This window comes from Malaclemys terrapin, chromosome 4 (genome assembly GCF_027887155.1).
Source record: "Malaclemys terrapin pileata isolate rMalTer1 chromosome 4, rMalTer1.hap1, whole genome shotgun sequence".
In the NCBI taxonomy this organism is placed as follows: Eukaryota; Metazoa; Chordata; order Testudines; family Emydidae; genus Malaclemys; species Malaclemys terrapin.
Genome location: NC_071508.1, coordinates 74,061,618 through 74,081,965, shown reverse-complemented (window position 1 = coordinate 74,081,965; position 20,348 = coordinate 74,061,618). Strand labels below are relative to the sequence as shown.

The window sequence follows — 20,348 nt, the reverse complement described above, 5'->3', positions numbered from 1 at the left end:
ACCCACCTGCACCCTTTCTGCAAAGCCCAGGTGCACCTCCAATTGCTTTTACTGCCTGGATCCGTATGTTTGAGACTTATCTGCTTGCAATCAGTGCTACAGAGATTTCTGAAGTAAGAAAGCATGCTCTGCTAATCCACTGCCTTGGAGCAGAAGGGCAGCATATATTTTACACTTTTCCCCTTGCAGATGCTAAATATGAGACTGCACTCACTGCATTAAAGAACTTTTTTGTGCCAAAAGTGAATGTAGTAGCTAATTGCTACAGGTTTCGCCAGCATGAGCAGAAACCAGGGGAGACTATAATGCAGTATATGGCTTCCCTGAGGAGTCTTTAATTAAAAGCCTTCTTTTTAAGAACCTGATTGATTTTTCCTTGTTTTAAGATCCAAGGGGGTTGGATCTGTATTCACCAGGGAATTGGTGACGGTTTCTCAAGGCTTTCTTGGGATGGTGGCAGCAGACCAGAGCTAAGCTGGTAGTTAAGCTTAGAAGTTTTCATGCAGGCCCTTACATTTGTACTCTAAAGTTCAAAGTGGGGATACAGCCTTGACAAAGGGGGAGACCTTTAGGGCAGGGTGGGAGGCGGAGGCAAATCGCCTGGCTGCTGATTACGCGCAGCCAGACACCAGGGCGATTAGAAGAGCACACCAGGAAGCGCTGTGCATCAGAGAAGCTTTGAAAACCAGTTTCATGACTGGCTAGGCTACAGTGTGAAATTTGTTTGTTTCTCCTTCATGAAAACCCGCCCCCTTTATTGACTCATTCTCTGTAAGGAACACACCCTCCCCCTTCCCCCAGCTTGCTTTCAAAGGAAATAAAGTCACTATCATTTAAAAATCATGTATTCTTTATTAATTGATTATAAACATAGGGAGAGAATCGACAAGGTAATCTGGGTGAGGTTTGGAAGGAGGATAGGAGGGAAGTAAAAAGCCACTGAAAAAATTCAATATAATGACAGCCTTGTGGTTGGGCTGTCCACTGGGGTGGAGTGGGAGGGTGCACGGAGCCTTCCCCCACCCCGCGTTCTTACACGTCTGGGTGAGGAGGATATGGAACATGGTGAGGGGGGAGGGAGGTTATACAGCGGCTGCAGCGGCAGTCCGTTATCCTGCTGCCATTCCTGAAGCTCCACCCGAAGCCGGAGCATGTCAGTTTGATCGCGCAGCAACCCCAGCGTTGGAGCCTGCCACCTCTCATCTTGAGCGTCTCTCATGACCTCACGTTCACTGGCATCTTTCCTAAATTTAGATACCATGTCCTTCAAATGAGCTCTTTCATTGCGGGTGCATTCCATTATTTCCGTGAACATCTCGTCTCGCGTCCTCTTTCTCCGCCGCCTTATCTGAGATAGCCTTTGGGACGGAGGAGGGAGGCTTGAAAAATTTGCAACTGCTGGAGGGAGGGTTGGAAAAAAAGGAGAGAAGTTTTTAAAATGATACATTTTACAGAACAATGCTTATACTCTTTCATGGTGAACAATACTATTCACATTACATAGCACATGTGATTTCAGTACAAGGTCGCATTTTCCATCTTAATATTGAGTGCCTGTGGCTTTGGTGTTAGAGATCACAGACGCAGGTCCGGGCAACAGAATTCAGCTTGCATGCGGCCATGGTAAGCCATTGTCTTTCGACTTCTGCGCCCTCCTTTCCCACATACCAAGCAAAGCCCATTGACTGCTGCAATTTTCCTGTTTAGGGTGACCAGACGTCCCGATTTTAGGAGACTTGTCCCGCGTCCCGGCCTTACAGCAGTCGGGATGCACTTTGTTCCAATATCGGGGGACCGCGGCAAGCCAGCACTGCTCACCTCTTCTTCCGGATCCTGGGGCAGTGCAGCTGAGTTTCTGCCGGCCGGCCGGCAGGTGCCTACAGAGTGCTGCAGCCCCACTTCCCAGGCACGCACAAAGGCAGAGGCGGGGCTTGTAGGCACGCAGACAGGAGCCAGAGGGACGCTCTCTCCCCCACCCCCCCGCTGCCAGCCCTGCGAACATGGCCGCAGCACGGCCGTGCTTCTCCCTCCTGCTCCTCGCCCTAGTTGCCCTGCACCTGCCCACACAGTGGCCCCTCTGCTTGGCCGCCAAGCACCTGGACCGGTGCTTCAGCGAGTGCAAGCGCTGCACCGACCCAGAGTGCAGCAGTAAGTGGGTGTGGGGTGCTGGGGTCCCCGGACGGGACGTGCCTGCTGGATCCTGAGGCTAGCACTGCGGTGGGGCGGGGGCTGTGTCAGGCAGGCTCTGGGAGGGAGGACGGGGGGGTCCGATGCCGCTCTGGGTAGCCCGTGCGGGGTGGGGGGATGATGCTGCAGGGATGGGAGACCGATGGGGAGGCCGGGGTGGAGGCAGTGCTCTTGGGGCGGGTTCTCCCACACGTGCCGGTCCAGCCCCAGTGCAGGGTGTGAGGGGAGGCGCGTGTTTGGCCATCGGCTCCCCAGCCCCATCTGCAGTGAGGGGAGCAGGAGGGGACGAGTGGCAGTTGGCCGAGAGCAGGCGGAGGGAGGGGGCTGGGGGACGTGGCCTGAGCACACCCTCTGGCGCTGGGGGGGGTCCAGGCGCACACGGGGGAGGGACTTTTTTTTTTTTGCTCTGCCCACCTGCGTCCTGTTTTTTCACTTCTGTCATCTGGTCACCCTATTCCTGTTAACCTTCAGCAGCAGAAAACAAACTAAATCTCCCCCCCATCCAATTCTCTGGGATGATCGCTTTATCCCTCCCCCCACCGCGTGGCTGGTATCAGGGACGATCCCTGCAGAAACCAAACTAACCCCACCAGGTTACCATGAGCGATATCACACTCCTGAGGATTACACAGCGAGATAAAGAACGGATGTTGCTTGAATGCCAGCAAACACCGGGCCCATACGCTGCCAGGCTTTGTCATGCAATGATACCAGATTACTTGCTGCAAGCATGGCGCGGTCAAGTGTCCTACCATGGAGGACGGAATAAGGCTGCGCTGCCCAGAAATCTTGTGGCAAGGCTTTTGGAGTACCTCCAGGAAAACTTCATGGAGATGTCCCTGGAGGATTTCCACTCCATCCCCAGACACGTTAACAGACTTTTCCAATAGCTGTACTGGCCGCGAATGCATCCCAAGTCCTCAGGGCAAAGTAATCATTAAAAAACGCTTGCTTTTAAAACAAGTTTTATATTTTAAAAGGTAAACTCACCTGAGGTCCCTTCCAGGGGGTCATGGTCTTGGATACTGGGTTAGGAGGGTACGTCAGTCAGGCTGAGAAAAAGATCCTGGCTGTTGGGGAGAACGGAGTGCTGGGTGCTCTCCACAAGCTCGTCCTCGTCCTCCTCCTCTTCCCCGTCCGCAGAATCCTCAGGTGTAGCTGCTGAGATTACCCCTGCCTCGGAATCCACGGTCAGAGGTAGGGTAGTGGTGGCGGCCCCCCCTAGAACTGCATGCAGCTCGGCGTAGAAGCGACCGTTTGCCTCCCTTGTTTTTTGATAGGCCTGTCTGAGCTCCTTGACTTTCACGCGGCACTGATCTGAGTCCCCATTGTGACCTCTCTCCATCATGCCCTTGGAGATTTTTTCAAAAGTTTTGGCATTTTGTCTTTTCGAACGAAGTTCTGCTAGCACTGAATCCTCTCCCCATATAGCGATCTGATCCAGTACCTCCCGTACGGTCCATGCTGGTGCTCTTTTTCGATTATTGGCCTGCATGGTTACCTGTGCTGATGAGCTGAGCGATCTGTGGTCACCTGTGCTCTCCACGCTGGGCAAACAGGAAATGAAATTCAAATGTTTGCGGGACTTTTCCTGTCTACCTGGCCAGTGCATCCGAGTTCAGATAGCTGTCCAGAGCGGTCACAATGGTGCACTGTGGGACAGCTCCCGGAGGCCAATACCAACGAATTGTGGCCACACTAACCCTAATTCGAAATGACAATATCCATTTTGGCGCTACTCCCCTCGTCGGGGTGGAGTACAGAAATCGATTTTAAGAGCCCTTTATTTCGAAATAAATGGCTTCATTGTGTGACGGGTGCAGGGTTAATTCGATTTAACGCTGCTAAATCCGAATTAAAGTCATAGTGTAGACCAGGCCTAAGGCTATGTCTACGCTAGAGAGTTTACAGCAGCACAGCTGAACCGCTGCAGCTGCATCGCTGTAAGATCTCTCGTGTAGCTGCGCTATGCCTCTGGAGAGAGCTCTCCCGTCAACATAATTAAACGACCTCCATCAAGCGGCAGTAGCTATGTAAGCGAGAGAAGGTCTCCTGCCGACATAGCACCATGCATGCTACCACTTATTCGGGCATAATTTGTCGCTTGGGGGGTGGAATATTCACACCCCTGAGGGACATAAGTGGTAGTGTGTAGACATAGCCTAAAAGACAGGTATGAATGTCACCTAGCTGTCTGAGCCTGAACAAGTCATTAAAATAGGACTGGCTGAGACTGACCCAATATCAATGGAGAATCTGAGAAAACAATGGTAAATCCAATCAGCGGGACATTGACACTAGCATCCAGTGGCCCAGAGGGAGATGGATTTCTCCACCTCTCAGCAGGGAAGCTGTTTTACAAAGATGCCACCTCCAGAACAAAGGACTGGAGAGGTGTGAGGTAGAAGATAAGAGTTGGCTGCTAGAAGCTGGGGTGTCACCCAAGAAGCGAAAGGAGGTCAGAGTGAGAGACTGAGATTGACCACAGGGGTTCTCCAAAGCATGACTGGGCTCTGGGCTAACCAGAATGGACAAGGCTTTAACTTTCAGTTCCCTATGCTAACCTAAGGACTTTGTGTGTTGTGTTCCAGGTGACTAATAAACCCTATTGTTTTGACAATGCTTGTTGAGCGTTACTGCAAATGCTGGGCACGGTGCATTAATCCCTGAAGCATGTACAAGTGTCTTCCAGGCGTCTGTTCAGCAAGTCCAACCGAGATAGCTCACAGGGTGAAGCAGGGGATCCCGTGTAAGGAGGCAGTGAAGCCATATGGACTACCCTGTGCAGGAAGAGTGAGAGCCCTTGGGGACTGGCCTACAGGTTCTTCCTCAAGACTTTTTTCCAAAAGTGGTAGCGTAATACCAACCCTGTGGATATGTGACTGTGTACAACAGGCACATACAGGCGCTGCCAATCGGTGACATACAGTAGGGAATAATCTTCCTTCAGGAGAGGAGCAATTAGATAACCCGAGAGCTCTTCAACTGCTGTCATTTTTTAATGCCAGAATATTAAGGATGAGCCATTAAACCATTTTCATTAGGGTTAAAACTACAGGCTCCCAGGCAGAGCAGCAGGAACAGCTGTTGGATCTGTACTCACTGTGCATTGCAGTCACCCAGTGGAGCAAGGTTATAGTAAAAAACTGAAGGCTTATTCTGCTCAGAGAGATGCAAGCAACATCTGCCTGCAGGGGGCAGCATCACTCCAGCCCTCAAATGAAGTCTGATTAGGCTCACATTCTACAGAGGTTTGAACAGCTCTTACTTCAGCAGCTTGAATTTTCATTCTATTATCTGCAGTTCTTTAGTACAAATACATGTGCACAGTAAGCCATGAAATGCCTCTGCCAAAGGGGACTAGTATCAGTTTGTTTACTCCTACAGGTGTTGGATTTAGTTCTAAGCATGGGGGCCTCTGTGTGTTGTTGGGAATCTTGTCAGTTCATACAAACTTAAGCTTTCATTTTACAAAAGTAATAATGACGTAGTGCTTGTGGGTACTGAAGAGAACTGCTGTGGGTTACAATTTTAAAAGCAACAGGGCCCATTGTCATCTCACTGGCTCGGACAGGTTACTGCTTTACAGCCTCTACTACTTACTGGAGGACAGAGATGAAGCCCATTGAGCTACAGTGGGAATTAACTCCCAAGCCTACTGACTAGAGCTACAACAGGAAACCCTCTGATTGTTCTAGCCAAATCCTATAGCTTTTCTACAAGAGTGGGGGAAGAGATACATCACTCCACCTTCCATCTGAAAGCATTCAAGCTACTATTTTAGCTGGGTTTTTCTTTCCCTTTAATGTAGGGACTGTGGGCAGAGACCAGTTCAACAGCTGTATCTGAGCTATACTTTCTCCTCCATCATTATGTGAGGAGAGAGCATACCGCTGCTTAGCTGGCTCAGTATGTATATCACCCCCCCCCCCCCCTCGCCCCATAGGCAGATCGCCCAGGCCAACCTGAAATTGTTATGGAAGGCCAGTAACTCTCCACATCATGACAGTAATTTTCAAATCTCCTAATATTACTCAGTTTTGCAATGCTGGGATTGGTTTAGGGATTGGCCTCAGGGTACCAGCTGAACACTATAGTACAACCAAAGCTGCCACAGCTGTGGGAGCTAAGTGAGATCAAGTTGGTCAGGCGAAGTGAGCTAATCAGGACCCTCCCGAGAGAAAGAATTACAAGCAGGGCAGCACGCCCCAAAAACACCATCCCATTTATTACAGTGTATATAAGTGACATAGGTGAAAAAGGAGGGGAGGACGTCACACACTGCAGTGGTCCCAACAAAGGGTAGATGCTGACCCTTTATTGGGGGGGGGGGACAACCCAGGCCTGTGAACCCACTAAAGAGAGGTACCATGGGTATGTGATGGCTGAGGAGTCTACACCAACTGCACCCTCCCTTTACCCTTTAATAGGGGAATGCAGCCAGCTCTAGGGTGGAAGCTGGCAGTTGCTTTACAAAGGGCATTTAGAACATAAGATAATATAGGGCACCAGTTCTCAAACTGACTGTCAGATTGCTAGTGAGCCTCCCCTCAGCTCCACATGCTAAACCCTAGTAATTATTTTCTCAGCCAGTCATTTGCTATCATCAATCCAAGGTTATGACTGCAGGGAGGAGGGCAGGTGCTCTGTGAAATGCATTTGGGGAGGGGGGGGTGTGTGTGCGCGGGGGGGTGGGGGGGAGTTTCTATGCAACCATCACTATTTCAAAGAGTGGCCCACACAACAGTTTGAGAGACCCTGCCTTCTCTAAATGAAGGCAAAGCATCTGATTATCCACACTGGGCTGAGGACAGCCCAGGAGGCCCAGCGGGGTGAGCTCTTCAAAAGCATTCAGCATTGCCTTCATTTTGCTCCTCTTGAATTAACAGTCAAAATTCCATTGACTTCATGGGCTACAGGCACGCTGCCCTCTAGGAACGTCCCAGAATATAGTGGTCCTTGGTTGCTTGCAAGCGGCAACGTGTCTCTGCAGGTGCCTTTGAGTTAAGTTACAATGGAAGTGTCAGACTTGGGCAGCTAACACCACCTCTAGGTCCTTCCTGACACATTTTGTATTAGAAAAGGGCTTGTTTTCCACTCTCTATCACGAGTTTCCTGAATTCTACTGACAGGTTGTTTTTCACAGGAAGTAGCAATTACCAAAATGGCTCTAGCTTCAAACAAACATACACTGACCGAGTCAACAACACTGGGCAGCAGCAACAGCTGGAGTTCAACTCCAAAATACGGAGGCAGCACTTCCTCATACTGCTCTGAGGCAGCTGCAATGAGGATGTAAAGCTAAAAATTTACTAGTGAGCCCCTGACAGTTGCATCTAAGCAGCAGGAGGGGAGCAATGTAGATGCTTCATCACCACCAGGGACACACACATCCTCCCTCACTTCCTAGGCTCTAGCCTGCACAGCCAGCTGGACCTCCTTATGAAGGCTACCCAAAGGGGCTTTGCAGCTGGGACAAGGCTAAGGGCTGCTGACAAGGCCCATGGAGCCCTTCCAGAGGAGTGCAGAGAGAGCTGACATTTGCCAAGCAGAAACTATATGATTATACCAGGTGCTGAAAGAGTCTATGAAAAAAAATGTGCATTTCTTTGCTCCTGGCTACTGCCTCAAGCCCAGGCACAGCGGCTAAAAGGATCATTGTTGCCCCACTTCCTTCTCCAAATCACCTTCCCCACCATTTACAGTTCTCACCCTCCTGTTCCAATCCAACTCCACTTTGGCCTTCAGCCAGACTGTTGTGTCAGCTGATGGCCCCTTCACTCCAGGCACAGTACTAGCCCCAAACCCACCTCCCATCCCTCCCTGCATGGAACCACTAGATGTTCCCAAAGTGGGGAGAGGGAGGGTGCCTGACAAACACAAACCCTAGCCCCAGAGATGTTATCCTCCCCTTGAAGGAGTGTGGAGAGGGCAACTGGATGAAAAAGGCCAGATCCTTAGCTCCTATGAGTCAGGCTAGCACTCATTTCAACAGCACTATGGTGATTTACACCAGCTGATCTCTGACTCTTCCAATGCATCTTGCATCAGGAGGGGCTGACTCTGTCTTGTACAGCACCAGCCCATAAACAATGAGCCCTTTAGGCAGTCTTCCTACCAGAAAGGCCAATTTGTGTCCTTTGCGGGTCAGTTTTAGGTGGTCCAGAGCAGGGCCATGGCAGGCAGTAGAGCTGGAAGTACAAGTCCCTTGGGGCTGCAGTAGAACTGCATGGTTCAAAAACAATTCCGTATAAAAATTGAACTTTATGAGCAAAAGTAGACACACGTGGCTAGTGTAAAACAACGTGTAGTGAGTAAGAAGGTTGTCAATGTACAAGCAATCCATAAAATGAGAGTTTTCAGACTACAGCAGTGGTTTTCAAGCTTTTTTCAGTTGCGGGTCCCTAAAAAATTTCAAATGGAGGTTCAGAACCCTTTGGAAATCTTAGACATAGTATGCGGACCAAAACCACTGTAGGTTCAACATAGAGTTGCAGGCTTCAACAATTTTACTCCCAACGGAACCCCAGCAATAAGATTGGGAAGGGTGGAAACCTAAAGAAAAAGTACTACATGAAGGTCTTTCCAAACCCAGCTGCAATTCATGTGCTGTCAGGGACAACCAAGTTTTAATAGCAACAGGATTTACTGCCTGTGTTTGGACTGAGAATTAAAATATAAAAGCAGGTTGCTGCCCATCCCAGTAGTGGACTGGAGGAGACTAAACTTGCTAGTGACAAAACCATACCATTTGACCCATGAGAGTGGTAGAAAAATGAGAAGTTTTACTAAAATTTAGGTTTCAATCTGGACCCTTAAGTAAATCTGCATCACAGACTACAGCAAAACTGTATGGACACATGGATGTGATAACAAACTACTTGTCCACGTGGTCTTGAATCCGGTAGGAGTAAGACAGAGCAACTGAGGTGGGAAGTGACTTACTCTCTCTGTTAATCCAATCAGAAGGTACTGTACAACCTTGGGGGGTAGGAGGGGAATCATTTCATCACTTGTTGGCAGCTTACAGAGGTTTGCATCAAATGGCAGGATACAGGGGAGTTGAACCCCTCCCACTCACCTTCCCTACTGTCCATAGCAATGCAAGAAGGCATGTAGATAGGAGGTCTAGGACCTGCCTTGGACCAATATCAAAGCAGCCCTGTCTGGCTGTTTAAATCAAGATAGATCACTGCATGCTAGAAACCTTCCACAGGTCATATTTTCTATTGAGCAGCAGGGATCACTGTTGTCATTGGCTCCTTTTACTCCTAGAGCTCCTAGCCTGTTGCCATCCACTGGGCAAATATGATGCAACCATGCCCTAGCACTCAGCAGTGTCCTGCCCTTCAATGCAACCCCTTCCTCTCGCCTATCATGCAAGTCACAGCAGGCAGGCTACTCACCTTCTACAAAACTAGTTTGCATTAGCTGCTCACAGGAGACCAAGCCTCTTTGTGCTTCCAAAAGCTTGTGCACCTTATATGTTCATTTGGTGGCCCAGTAAGCATCACCTTTCCCACCTCATTTCTAAACACACTCGCTGGCTTTCCTTGAGCCTCACACGTTGTTTACAAAATGGAACCACCAGCTTTACCCTTCCCTCCCCTGCCAAAATCAAACGTGGGGCGTGCCCAACTCAGACCGTCTTGGTACAAATTTTTGCAAAGTAGCAGGCCCACACAAATTTTAAAAAGTCAAACAAGTGGATAGACCTAGATAAAAAAGAAATTCAAGTTAATACCAGGCATGGAGTCCTATACTCCTCAGAGACTCCCCTTCCCAGAGAGGGAAATGGATGATGATCCCAGAGTACGTCAGGAAACGAACAGCCATTTCTCATTGTTTAGTCATAAAAAGAAGTTCGTACGCGCTATTGAAAAACGTTCCTGCTATTTACTAAATAGGGGGAAGAGGTTGAACTGAAATGCTATGGAGAGATTATCTTCCCAGCACCACATCCCATCACTGGTATCCAATAGAGCCATAAAAGTACCACAAGTGGCCAGAGAATAATAATCTTGGTGTAGGGCCAACATAATGAGACCAATCCTGCACCCCACCTTGAAAGCCTTAATGTAGGGGGCATGCCAAATAACGGCCAGGCGGGGAATCCAGGTAGAGCAAAAGTGGCCCCTCCTCCTGCTGGGCTGCACATTCTGTGCTGCTCCTCCTTGGGAGGCTTGAACATAACGGTAGACCAGGGTTTTAAAGTCCAAACCGTTGGTTGCATTCCCAGATCAGTGCACTTTTGCTAAAGCAGTCAGCGAAACTCCAGTCAGCTTGACCAGGGGCAGGAGCAGGCCCTTGCCAAATGCATTTGTAGACCGACAGTTACCAACCACAGGCGCTGCAAAGAGCTCCAGAGCTCAGGGCTCCTCCCTGGTATTTCTGATGCTAACAGCAGCCTCGGAAGAATCTCTACTCCTGACATTGCTTGGGCGATTGAGGCCCAATCCTGAGAGATGCCCAGCAACCTCCACTTTCATTGAAGTCAATGGGAATGGAGCTGTGCTCACCGCCTTGCAAAAGCCGACCTTACACAAAGTCATTACCTATAGCATGAGAAATACAGAGACCTGAATTCAGGTCCTGGCAGGTAGAGAAAACCTTTCCAATCACGGATTTGTCATCTACATGTGCATGTTGATGACCATGGGGACATCAGTGGGGGTGCACATCGGGGCTGAACATGGGCAGGCAACACTCTGAGAGATGATGGGGAGGTGTCTCCTTTTTAAATGGAGTCTGAAATTCAAAGCAGCTTGTAATTACACTTACAATTCTGTTTAGCAAGACATCAGCAGAATATCTAGGGGGATTTGTGGAGCAGGTTGACTCCACTCTTATGGGAGCAGCTTCTGGAGTACCTATCGGTCCCTCTGTAGCGGTCAGAGTGGAATTCACTGTATGCCACTGTCAGACAGACACTAACATTGCTTAAGAACTGGACAAGTTGTAGCTTTCCAAATAAAACAAAAAACAAACAAACCCAAATCTAACTGCAAACAGAGCTAGAGTTCCTGTCTCTAACCCAGACGGTTATTTTTGATTTCATAAATTCTGTAAGAGCTAGAAGTTCAGGCACCAATCCAAAGCTGATTTCCCCCATGTTAGCTCCGGGGTTGGACCCATGGATGCCTGGGCTCAAAAAGCCACTTTCAAAGTCACCTTTCGAATGCAGGAGCATACCCCCAGTTACCGTATTGCCCCTTTTCTCTTGGAAGCCAGCTGTTTAGGTTTCTCCTTATGGTGGAATCCTGATAATGCTAACATTTTTGACAGCACGCCTGATGCCAAAGTCCAAGTAGGGCACGTGGGACCAAATCCTACCCTTATTTACTCCCCATAAGACTCCACTGACCTCAAAGGGGGAGTGCACACTGGGGCTGAACATGGACAGGCAACACTCTCAGAGGAAAAACCATTCAGAGCTTTAGCTCACTCTGATTTGGGCTTTTTGCTAAGTCAGATGAAGTCTCTCCCCTGTATGCAGTGGGAGCAAAGAAGAAAGGAAATCCCTCCCCCACCTTCAGAAACCACAAAGCATCTGGGGCAGAGTTCTCCACAAGACTCACAAAGTTTAATCCCTGAGTACAATACATTTAAAAGAAAAAGCCAACCCCAGGCATCACCATCCTAGCAACAGAGGGCAAGGACCAAGTGAGCTTTTAGCACAGTCTCTCCAATTGCTGCTGGGAGTTGGAGGAGGGCTCCATTTAATGAGACCAAGGAGTTAGGCATGAGATTGAAAAACGTTCAGATTAATTTCTTTCACTAAAAAGAAAAGGGAGGGAACCTGAGGCTACAGCAGTGGAACTTGGATGTTGAGCAGCTCAGGAAGAAACTCTACAGAATACAGAGACAGTGGCATTTAACACTGAAACCCTTGCAGTCCTGAATGCTCTGCTGGGAGCAGCCTGGTACCTCCACTGACAATGATCCTAGAAAGTCAGAGATAAAAATCTAAGGTGCCTTTCCCAAGAGACATGAGAACATAGACCACTCCCACAACATGAGCAAATACATTCCCAAGGCTCATGTTCTCCACCGTTCCCAGCAGGAACACAACCGCCCATCGTCTGGTTTAGTGCACATGGTTCTCTCTCCTGGAGGGGACATCCCTTCTAGCTGACGGAGGTGCAGTTCAGTTCCGTAGGTTCCTGCCTGCCCGTTGCTACCAGTCCCTCCGGCCCATCAGCAATACTGGGCTCACTGGAGCATTGCCTGTGATTGAAGCTGGGCTGCAGGAGGAGGCATTTGTCACTGTTGTCTGGCTCTTCTATCACGATCCCTGTGTGCATCATGGAGGCCATGGCCAGGAGCTGGATATCTGAGTGAGCATTGGCAACAGTGTGGCGACGGATGCTGCCACATTTCTCCAAGTAAGCCTCACCCTCCTGCTCCGTCAGTGGCGTCAGGGCCGTCTCACTGGGCTGCCGAACCGTCACGCTATGGGAAGAGTAGCTCAGCAGGTTTGCCTTGGGACGAGATCTGGAATACCGTCTCTCTGGAAAATAAAAATGAAGCAGGAGAGATCAGCAGGGCATAGATAAATCCAACAGTGTCCTGCTGAATTGAAGAGCTTGCCTTAGGGTATCCTGAAAGTGCATGCAGCAGAGGCAATGCCACTTGCTGGGATAGTGGGACAAAAACGGACAGGGAGCTTGCAACTCAGACACTTCTTCAGTGTCTGGATCTGACTCCCCTCTTACTTATGAAAGTGGGAATCAGGTGTAGCTGCACTGAAGCCAATGAGTTAACTTGGGATAAACACAAGTGGTAAACAGGCTCTCTGGGGGAGACTGTCAAGACACAAATGGCACCTGGGGGCCCAACCTCCACTGAAAGTCAATGGAAGCCTAACTTCCCTCCTCAACTGTCTCCAAGGAAACCACAGAGAGGATTTGGGGAGCCATTCTTTTGGCCTAACAAATGTATTGCAAAAAAAATGCTCTGTCATCAGATAAAGTCAATATGAAACACACTACACTTGTGCAGTCCACTATTTGGGGCAGGGCTCAGGTTGTTTTGTCACAGCTGCACACACCTGTGGTGCCAGCACTATCCTCGTGTACTATACAGATTACATGTGCAACAAGAATGTCACTCGCTGCTGCAATGTGGCCACTCCTGGGGTGGGATACAAAGTGTCATAGAATTTGAGGCCAGAAGGAACCACTAGATCTAGTCTGATCTCCTGTGTTTCACAGGCCACCACCAACACCCACACATTAAACCCAACACTGAAATGAGGCCGTTAGAGTGACCATATTTCCCAAAGGGAAAATAGGACACCATGCGGGGCTGGCCCGAGCTAGTCACCCGAGTCCCCCAACCCCACCCGAGCCTCCTCCCACCCCCATGCGGGGCTGGCCAGGGCCACTTACCCAAGCCCCTCTCCCCACGCAGGGGGCAGGCAAGACTCGGGTGAGCAGCGATGCACATACTGAATAGGATTAGCATACTTCCCAAAGACTGGGGCTGGTGTCGCTGCTCACTTGAGCCCTGCCTTCCCCCCCACTAGGCATTGCCGCATGCCCCCCCCCCCCCCCGCACGTGTTTCTCCGCTCCTAAGTTCCCCCTAAACTGCACGGCTGTGCAGCTGTCTATTAAGCGCCACGCAGGCACTCAGGGCTGCACCGGGGGAGAGATGCCTCCCCACAAGCCCTGGACCTGCTGTGGTGCCCCTCCTCTGCCCCAACCCAGCCCAGCGCGGAACCTGCCATGGCCGGTGGACAGGAGCCCCTCCCCCGGCCCCGACCCAGCCTGGCCCAGAGCTGCTGTGGCCGAGGGACAGGCACCCTCCCCTGGCCCAATGCAGCCGGGACCTGCCACAGCGGGGAGAGATGCCTCTCCCTCCCCACAGCCCAGGTGCTCCTGATGCTGCAGGGAGAGAGAGCTGGGGGGAGGAGTCCTCTCTCCCTATCCTTGCCCAGCTGCTCATCCCCAGCCCCACTCCAGAGCCTGCACCCTCAGCCAGAGCCCTCACCCCTTCGCACCCCAACCCTCTGCCCCAGCCCTGAGCCCCTCATCCCTGGCCCCACCCCAGAGCCTGCACCCCAAGCCAAAGTCCTCAGCCCAGCCCCTGCACCCGAACCCTCTGCCCCAGCCCTGAGCCCCCTCCCACACTCCGAACCCCTCAGCCTCACCCCACCATATGAATTTTGTTAGGAGTACCAATATGGAGGTGATGTGTCACACATCACCTCCATATTGGTGCACCTAACAAAATTCATTCCACACATGGATGGGAAATATTAGAGGGAACACTGCTCCACACCCCACTTTTTTTTGACAAAAGCAGGCATTTGTCCTATTTGCTCTTGCCCACTTTTGCCAAAAAAGGCAGGCCGGCCAGGACCGGGCTTATAAAAGGATGTTTGATCACCCTAGCCAAAGTAAATGATATCCAAGGAAACTAGACTATTATGTACCACAGGCAAAGAATAGGAGGGACCGAGATGTAGCAGTGCCCAAGGCCCCCAAAATTGCAGGTAAATGGTTAAATGAGAGATACCCAGATAATCCTAGCAAGTGACCCAGACCCACACACTGCAGTGGAAGATGGACTCCCTCTCCCCCACCAAGGTCACTGCCAATCTGACCTGGGGAGAAATTCTTCCCTGACCCAACATATGGTGATCAGTAAAACCCTAAGCATGTGAGCAAGAACCAGCAAGCCAAGCAACTGAGACAGAGAATATTTGGTGCCACCTCAGAGTTTTGGCCCACCCTGCCCAGTGTCCCATCTCCAGCCATGGCCAACAGTTTAGGACAGGAAGTGAAAAACTCAGTGTTCAGTTAGAACTGCTGGGGGAAATTTAGTATGCAGAATGGAATGATCAGAACAGCCAGGACTTGGGGCCTACCACCTTCTCTGCAAAACATTCAAGATGGCTGAAAAGAGCCCCTTAATTTTAAACTCAACATCTAAGATGCATCACAGTGCATCCCACCAGCGTTCTGAGGCACTGATTCAATACTGACTTTGGTATTTTTAGGAGGAGATGGAGTTTTAACTCCTGTGTCCTGGCTAATTGCCATTCAGGTAATTCCAATCTGCATAGCTAAATTCCCCCAGCAGTTCTAACTGAACACAGCATTCTTTCTCATCTCCTGCTCTAAACCATTGTGCAGAGTTGCTATGCGTTGTTAAATAGATGGTGTGCACTACCCCAGAAGTGGCTGTATTCCAATAGCAGTTAAAGTGGATCCCTGTATCTCTCCTACCTATGACCTAAGAGAGTGTCAAGGAACAATTAATTCTTAGGCAGCACTTTTGAGATCCTATAAAATCTGTCCAGCCAAAAAGTGAAAAACATGAGACACAGAATAACAAACTGCAAAGCACTAGTCGTTGAAGGTTATGAAACATTTTTGGAAGCTTGCATCAGTAAGAAAGGCACAAAACAAACTCTATATTGTGACAGGGAGGGATGGGGGAGCAGCCAAAACTCCACCACTGGCAGCAGTCAGGCTATGACAAAACTTCACCCAGATGCAAGAAAACTTGCATCTGAAGAAGTGAGGTTCTTACCCACGAAAGCTTATGCTCCCAATACTTCTGTTAGTCTTAAAGGTGCCACAGGACCCTCTGTTGCTCATTCAAAAAGGTTCATTTCAGGCTTAAGAGAATGGTGGAATCAGTTTTAGGCATGTTACAGGCACAGTAAATGCATTATTTCAGACCCAACTCCAGCTAGCCCCACTGCGAGCTGGACTGGGTATATGGGAGAATTGTTGGGGGTGTCCACATTAGCTCTTTTCTCATAAAATGTCTCACCATTGCCACCACATGTGCACCTCCAATGATAGTAACAATGGGCAACACTATTGTAGACTGGCCAACAGCATTTTAACCACTAGGTCATAGGCACCAACTCCATGGGTGCTCCAGGACTGAAAAAAAATAGTGGGTGCTCAGCACCCTCTAGCCACAGCTGTTCAGTGGCAATTACCAATCAGCTGTTCAGGCAGCTGCCGCCAATCAGTTGTTTGGTGGCTGGGAGCGGAGCTTGGGGGAGGGCGGAGAGCAGGGAGCGGTGGGTGGACTGGGCCTTGGGGGAGGGCTTGGAGCAGGGTGGGAAGAGGCAGGCTGAGGGCGGGGCCTTGGAGGAGGGAAGAGGCGGAGCAACGGTGAAGCCTCAGAGGGAGGTGGAGCGGGGGGGGGAGCAGGAAGAGGCAGAGAGGGGGCAGGACCTCAGGGGAGTGGGCAGAACAGGGGTGGAGTACCCCCAGGGAAAAAGAAAACTCAGTGACTATGTCCTGGGTCATCTAAGTGTGCTAGTGTGCTGCTGGCTGTGAGTGGCTGGTTTACCCTAGTGCTCCCCAAGGGAGGAGGGGTCACTGAGTGATATTTTTATTCATAGGAAAATTAGTCTAGCATAGACAAGACCTAAACTACACAGTGGTAATTGGCAGTCACTGCCTCTCCATCTTTCCTGGTGAAACACCGGACTTAGGACCGGAAGGGACCTCCCTGGTCATAGAGTCCAGTCCCCAGCTATTGCAGGTAACCACATCATATCAGCGTTCATAAATGTATCAAGTGCCATCATAAAACTAGTTAGGTTGTTTGCCCCCAATATCCCTACCAAGAGGCTGTTCCAAGACCTCACTCCTCCGATGGTTAGAACCCTAATTTCTAGCTAAGTTTGCTCATGGCCATTCATTCTTGTGCCAACATTGTCCTTTACCTTAAATAGCTTTTCTCCCTCCCTGGTGTTTACCCCCTAGTGTATTTATAGAGAGCAATCATATGATAGCTTCTGCTTTTCTGACTGAAGTAAAGAAACCCAAAGGTTGACACAGTGAGAGACAGAAGCCAGCGCAACAGTTACTTAGCTCAGTAACTTCAATCCCGCTACACTTTAACCCTCTCAGGCTTGACAAACCCCAAGGGCCAGGAGGCAAGGTGGCTCAATTGCTTTTTACAGGGGAGGTTCATCTCAACCCCCAGGGTTTACTGCATTAGTACTTAGTCTCCAGGAGATCAAACTGAACTAAGCTATGGAAAATGCTGCCCACTTCCCTGATTGTTTTGTTGCAGGTTCTGCATTAGAAGATGGAATTTTGGTTCTTTTCTCTGTTTCTAAACACTCCATTTTAAAAAAACTGTTATATCCTTCATCATAGCAGCGCAGATTTGAGGACTAGCCAAGCTCAAGACAGTTCACCTGGCAAACTCACAGCCAGAACAAACAGGGGACTCAACACAAGGAGAAAAGTCACAAGCAAATAGGCCTCTTGTGTTCACTTCAAAAATTACTTCTCTAGGAATAAAGCTCCATTGGGTTTTGAGTGTGTGGAAATGTTCATTCTGTTGAAAGAGGCAAGCCGGACAACCCTGCGGATTAAAGTCCTTCCAGAGCAAGTACAGCAATGCAAGCCTCCCCACAAACCATGCTCCCGCTATTCCAGGACTCAAAAGACAGCGCATTTGCCTCTCACTCCTTGGCCTCTCTGTTGGCAATTTCTGTCATGTGGACAGCCAGCCAGTCCCCACCCACATCCGCTCTCACATGCTAAATAGGGTCAAGCCTGGTCAGAATTTGGATTGGGAGATTTTAAATAAAAAGAGTTGCAACAAGTGGTGATAGTGATTCAATGGGTGGTGCTCTTAGTAAGCCCTAAATCAGTGCCTCAGCATGGCTATAGGGTGCTTTGCTGCTGTCCTTTGTGTGAGGACCAAAGCCGAGGTGCTAGTCAGCCTTCCCAAAATATCCTTTGCAAGAACATAGGTAGCCAAATTTCAGTAATTTATTGCCAGTGACTAAACTCCTTCTCCTGTGTTTTAATCCTAACTCTCTCTGCTAAAAATTGTTCTGTATAGCTGCTGATGCAGACAGACTGCTGCATTCCACCCCACAGATTGCTGCATTTCACTGATTTCTTCCTGCAGTCTAAAATGCTTTGGGATGAAAAGTGCTGCTCAAGTTGGTATTATGAGCCAGTTGCAGTGCAATAGTACATAATGGGAAGCATATGACAACAGACTTGATAACCAAGCAAAGTGGACTTTAACAGAAAGGGACAGCTTCAAAAATTACAGGGCTAAGATCTCCTGTGCTGCTGGAATTTGCTAGGACTGAGGCTGTTTAAACTGTAGGCTATTTATTGCAGTTAGCTGGGATAAGGAGAGAGCTGAATGGCAGCATTCTACTGGGCCAGCATATGACCCCACTTTTCTAAATTAGATTTTGCAGTGGCTTCATATGTCTCTCATTTGTTTAGAACTCTGGATTCCATACCTTCAATTATCCCTTCCAGCTGCCAGCTTGGAAGGACAGCAACAAAGGCAGCTAGAAAACCTCTGTGAAGCTGGCAAGTAAGGCATGATGAGATCTCTCCAACCCAAATGCAACAGAGCAGATAGTTACACCAACTGGAGCCAGGTGAAGGGGCAAGAGCCCATTCAGAAGAAGTATAGAGGCAATGAAGATCTTAGCTGAGCTTAAGGGAGGAAAGATGGACCAGTGGTTAGGATTTGGGAGACCCAGGTTCAGTTCTATGATCTTGAGCCAGTCAGTTAGACCCAGATCTGCAAAGGTATTTAGGCTCCTAACTTTCCCTGAAAGATGATCATTGATTTCAATGGACGTTAGGAGCCTAAAGTCTCTCAGGACAGATCCTGAAAGGTTACTTTGGCATTGCAACCCCTAATGGCTATCTGGCCTGCTGCCTTGTGGAATCCTCAGCAGGCACTTAGGTGTACTAAATACAGGGGGAGAGTTGGGCTAAGTCCTGCTAGAGAAAGGGCTCCTCAGAAGCCAGCAAACTGAGTAGGGAGCCACATAAACTAACACAGGAGGGAAATACTGGGGAGAGGGCAGGGTTTAGACACCTAAGTGTCTGTTCTGCTGTGCCAGGTCGAAAGAGAGGAGCCCCTCTCTCTGTGCAGGATCCTCAGCTGTGAACTCTCTGCTGGCAGTAGGCCCCCAAGGCAGCTTAGAACCTGAGCAACTGAAACCCCCTCTCTCCTGCTCATGCTTAATACCTCTTGTGACACTCATGGTACACCCTATACTCCCTGTATTCATTATTAGTACATAATTGTGATATTGCATATAAAGCATGCTTTGTAAAGTATCATGGGAAAGGTTCTGATCTGCTAAAACCCACTGTTCCATCTAAATATGTATATCATTAGTGCCTATGAAGTTACGAGACTGTGTTGTATGGTTGTCACTAAAATATGCAGTGGGTTTGGGAAGCACCCAGATACTAGCTCCCCAAAGACAATAACTAGGGGCATCACCAACACCCGGGCTGATGTCAAACTACTATCAACAGCCATTGTCCAGCAAGGGAGCTACAATGCAATGACTCACTTGCACAAGGCACACCAGAGGAATTGCTTAACCTTGCCTGGTGACTCAGCAATGCCTACCAGACATGCCCAGACTTATGTTCTCCAAGCACATGGACTAAGGGTATAAAACACAGGGCCAGCTCCAGGGTTTTTGCCGCCCCAAGCGGCGCAAAAAAAAAAAAAAAAAGCTGTGATCCCGATCGCGATCTGCGGCGGCAATTCGGCGGGAGGTCCTTGGCTCCGAGCGGGAGTGAGGGACCGTCCGCCAAATTGCCTCCGAATAGTTGGACAGTGCCGCCCCTCTCCGGAGCGGCTGCCCCAAGCACCTGCTTGGCAAGCTGGTGCCTGGAGCCAGCCCTGATAAAACAGAACAGCGTGGCCCCATGCTTTGCCTTTCCTCCTCCCCCCACCTATGCTGCAAGCAAAAAGAACACGCAGAAGACTGAAGAGTCCAACAGAGGAGACTGGCCCAGGTTTCAAGGGTGAAACCTGTGTATTATGAACTGTATCATCCAGTGGGGCGAGAAAACTGCTTGCTCTAAATCAGGGATCTCAAACTCAAATGACCATGAGGGCCACATAAGGACTAGTACATTGGCCCGAGGGTCGCATTACTGAAACCTCCCTCCCCCCCCCGCCACCCTCGGCCCCAACTCCACTCCTTCCATGAGGCCCCGCCCCACCTCTTCCCACCCCTTCCCTGCCCCCATTCCAACCCCTTCCCCGAAATCCCCACCCCAACTCTGCCCCCTCCCTGCCCCCAGGGGGGGGCAGGAGGGGTGTGGGGTGTGGTGGGGGCTCAGGGCAGGGAGTTGGGGTGTGGGGTGCAGGAGGGGTGAGGGGTACA

The 20,348-nt window shown here is 49.7% G+C and overlaps 1 protein-coding gene across 6 annotated transcripts in view; it reads right to left on the bottom strand.

The window, feature by feature from the left end:
• Positions 1-11,748: 11,748 nt before the first annotated feature.
• Positions 11,749-20,348, bottom strand: part of PRR5L (proline rich 5 like) — a 69,848-nt gene continuing 61,248 nt past the window's right edge. For all 6 annotated transcript variants that reach the window (XM_054025135.1, XM_054025136.1, XM_054025131.1 and 3 more), the window contains one exon: positions 11,749-12,697. In XM_054025135.1, the coding sequence (XP_053881110.1) occupies positions 12,315-12,697 (383 nt within the window). In that variant the 3' untranslated portion in view covers positions 11,749-12,314. The remainder of the gene's footprint in view (positions 12,698-20,348) is intronic.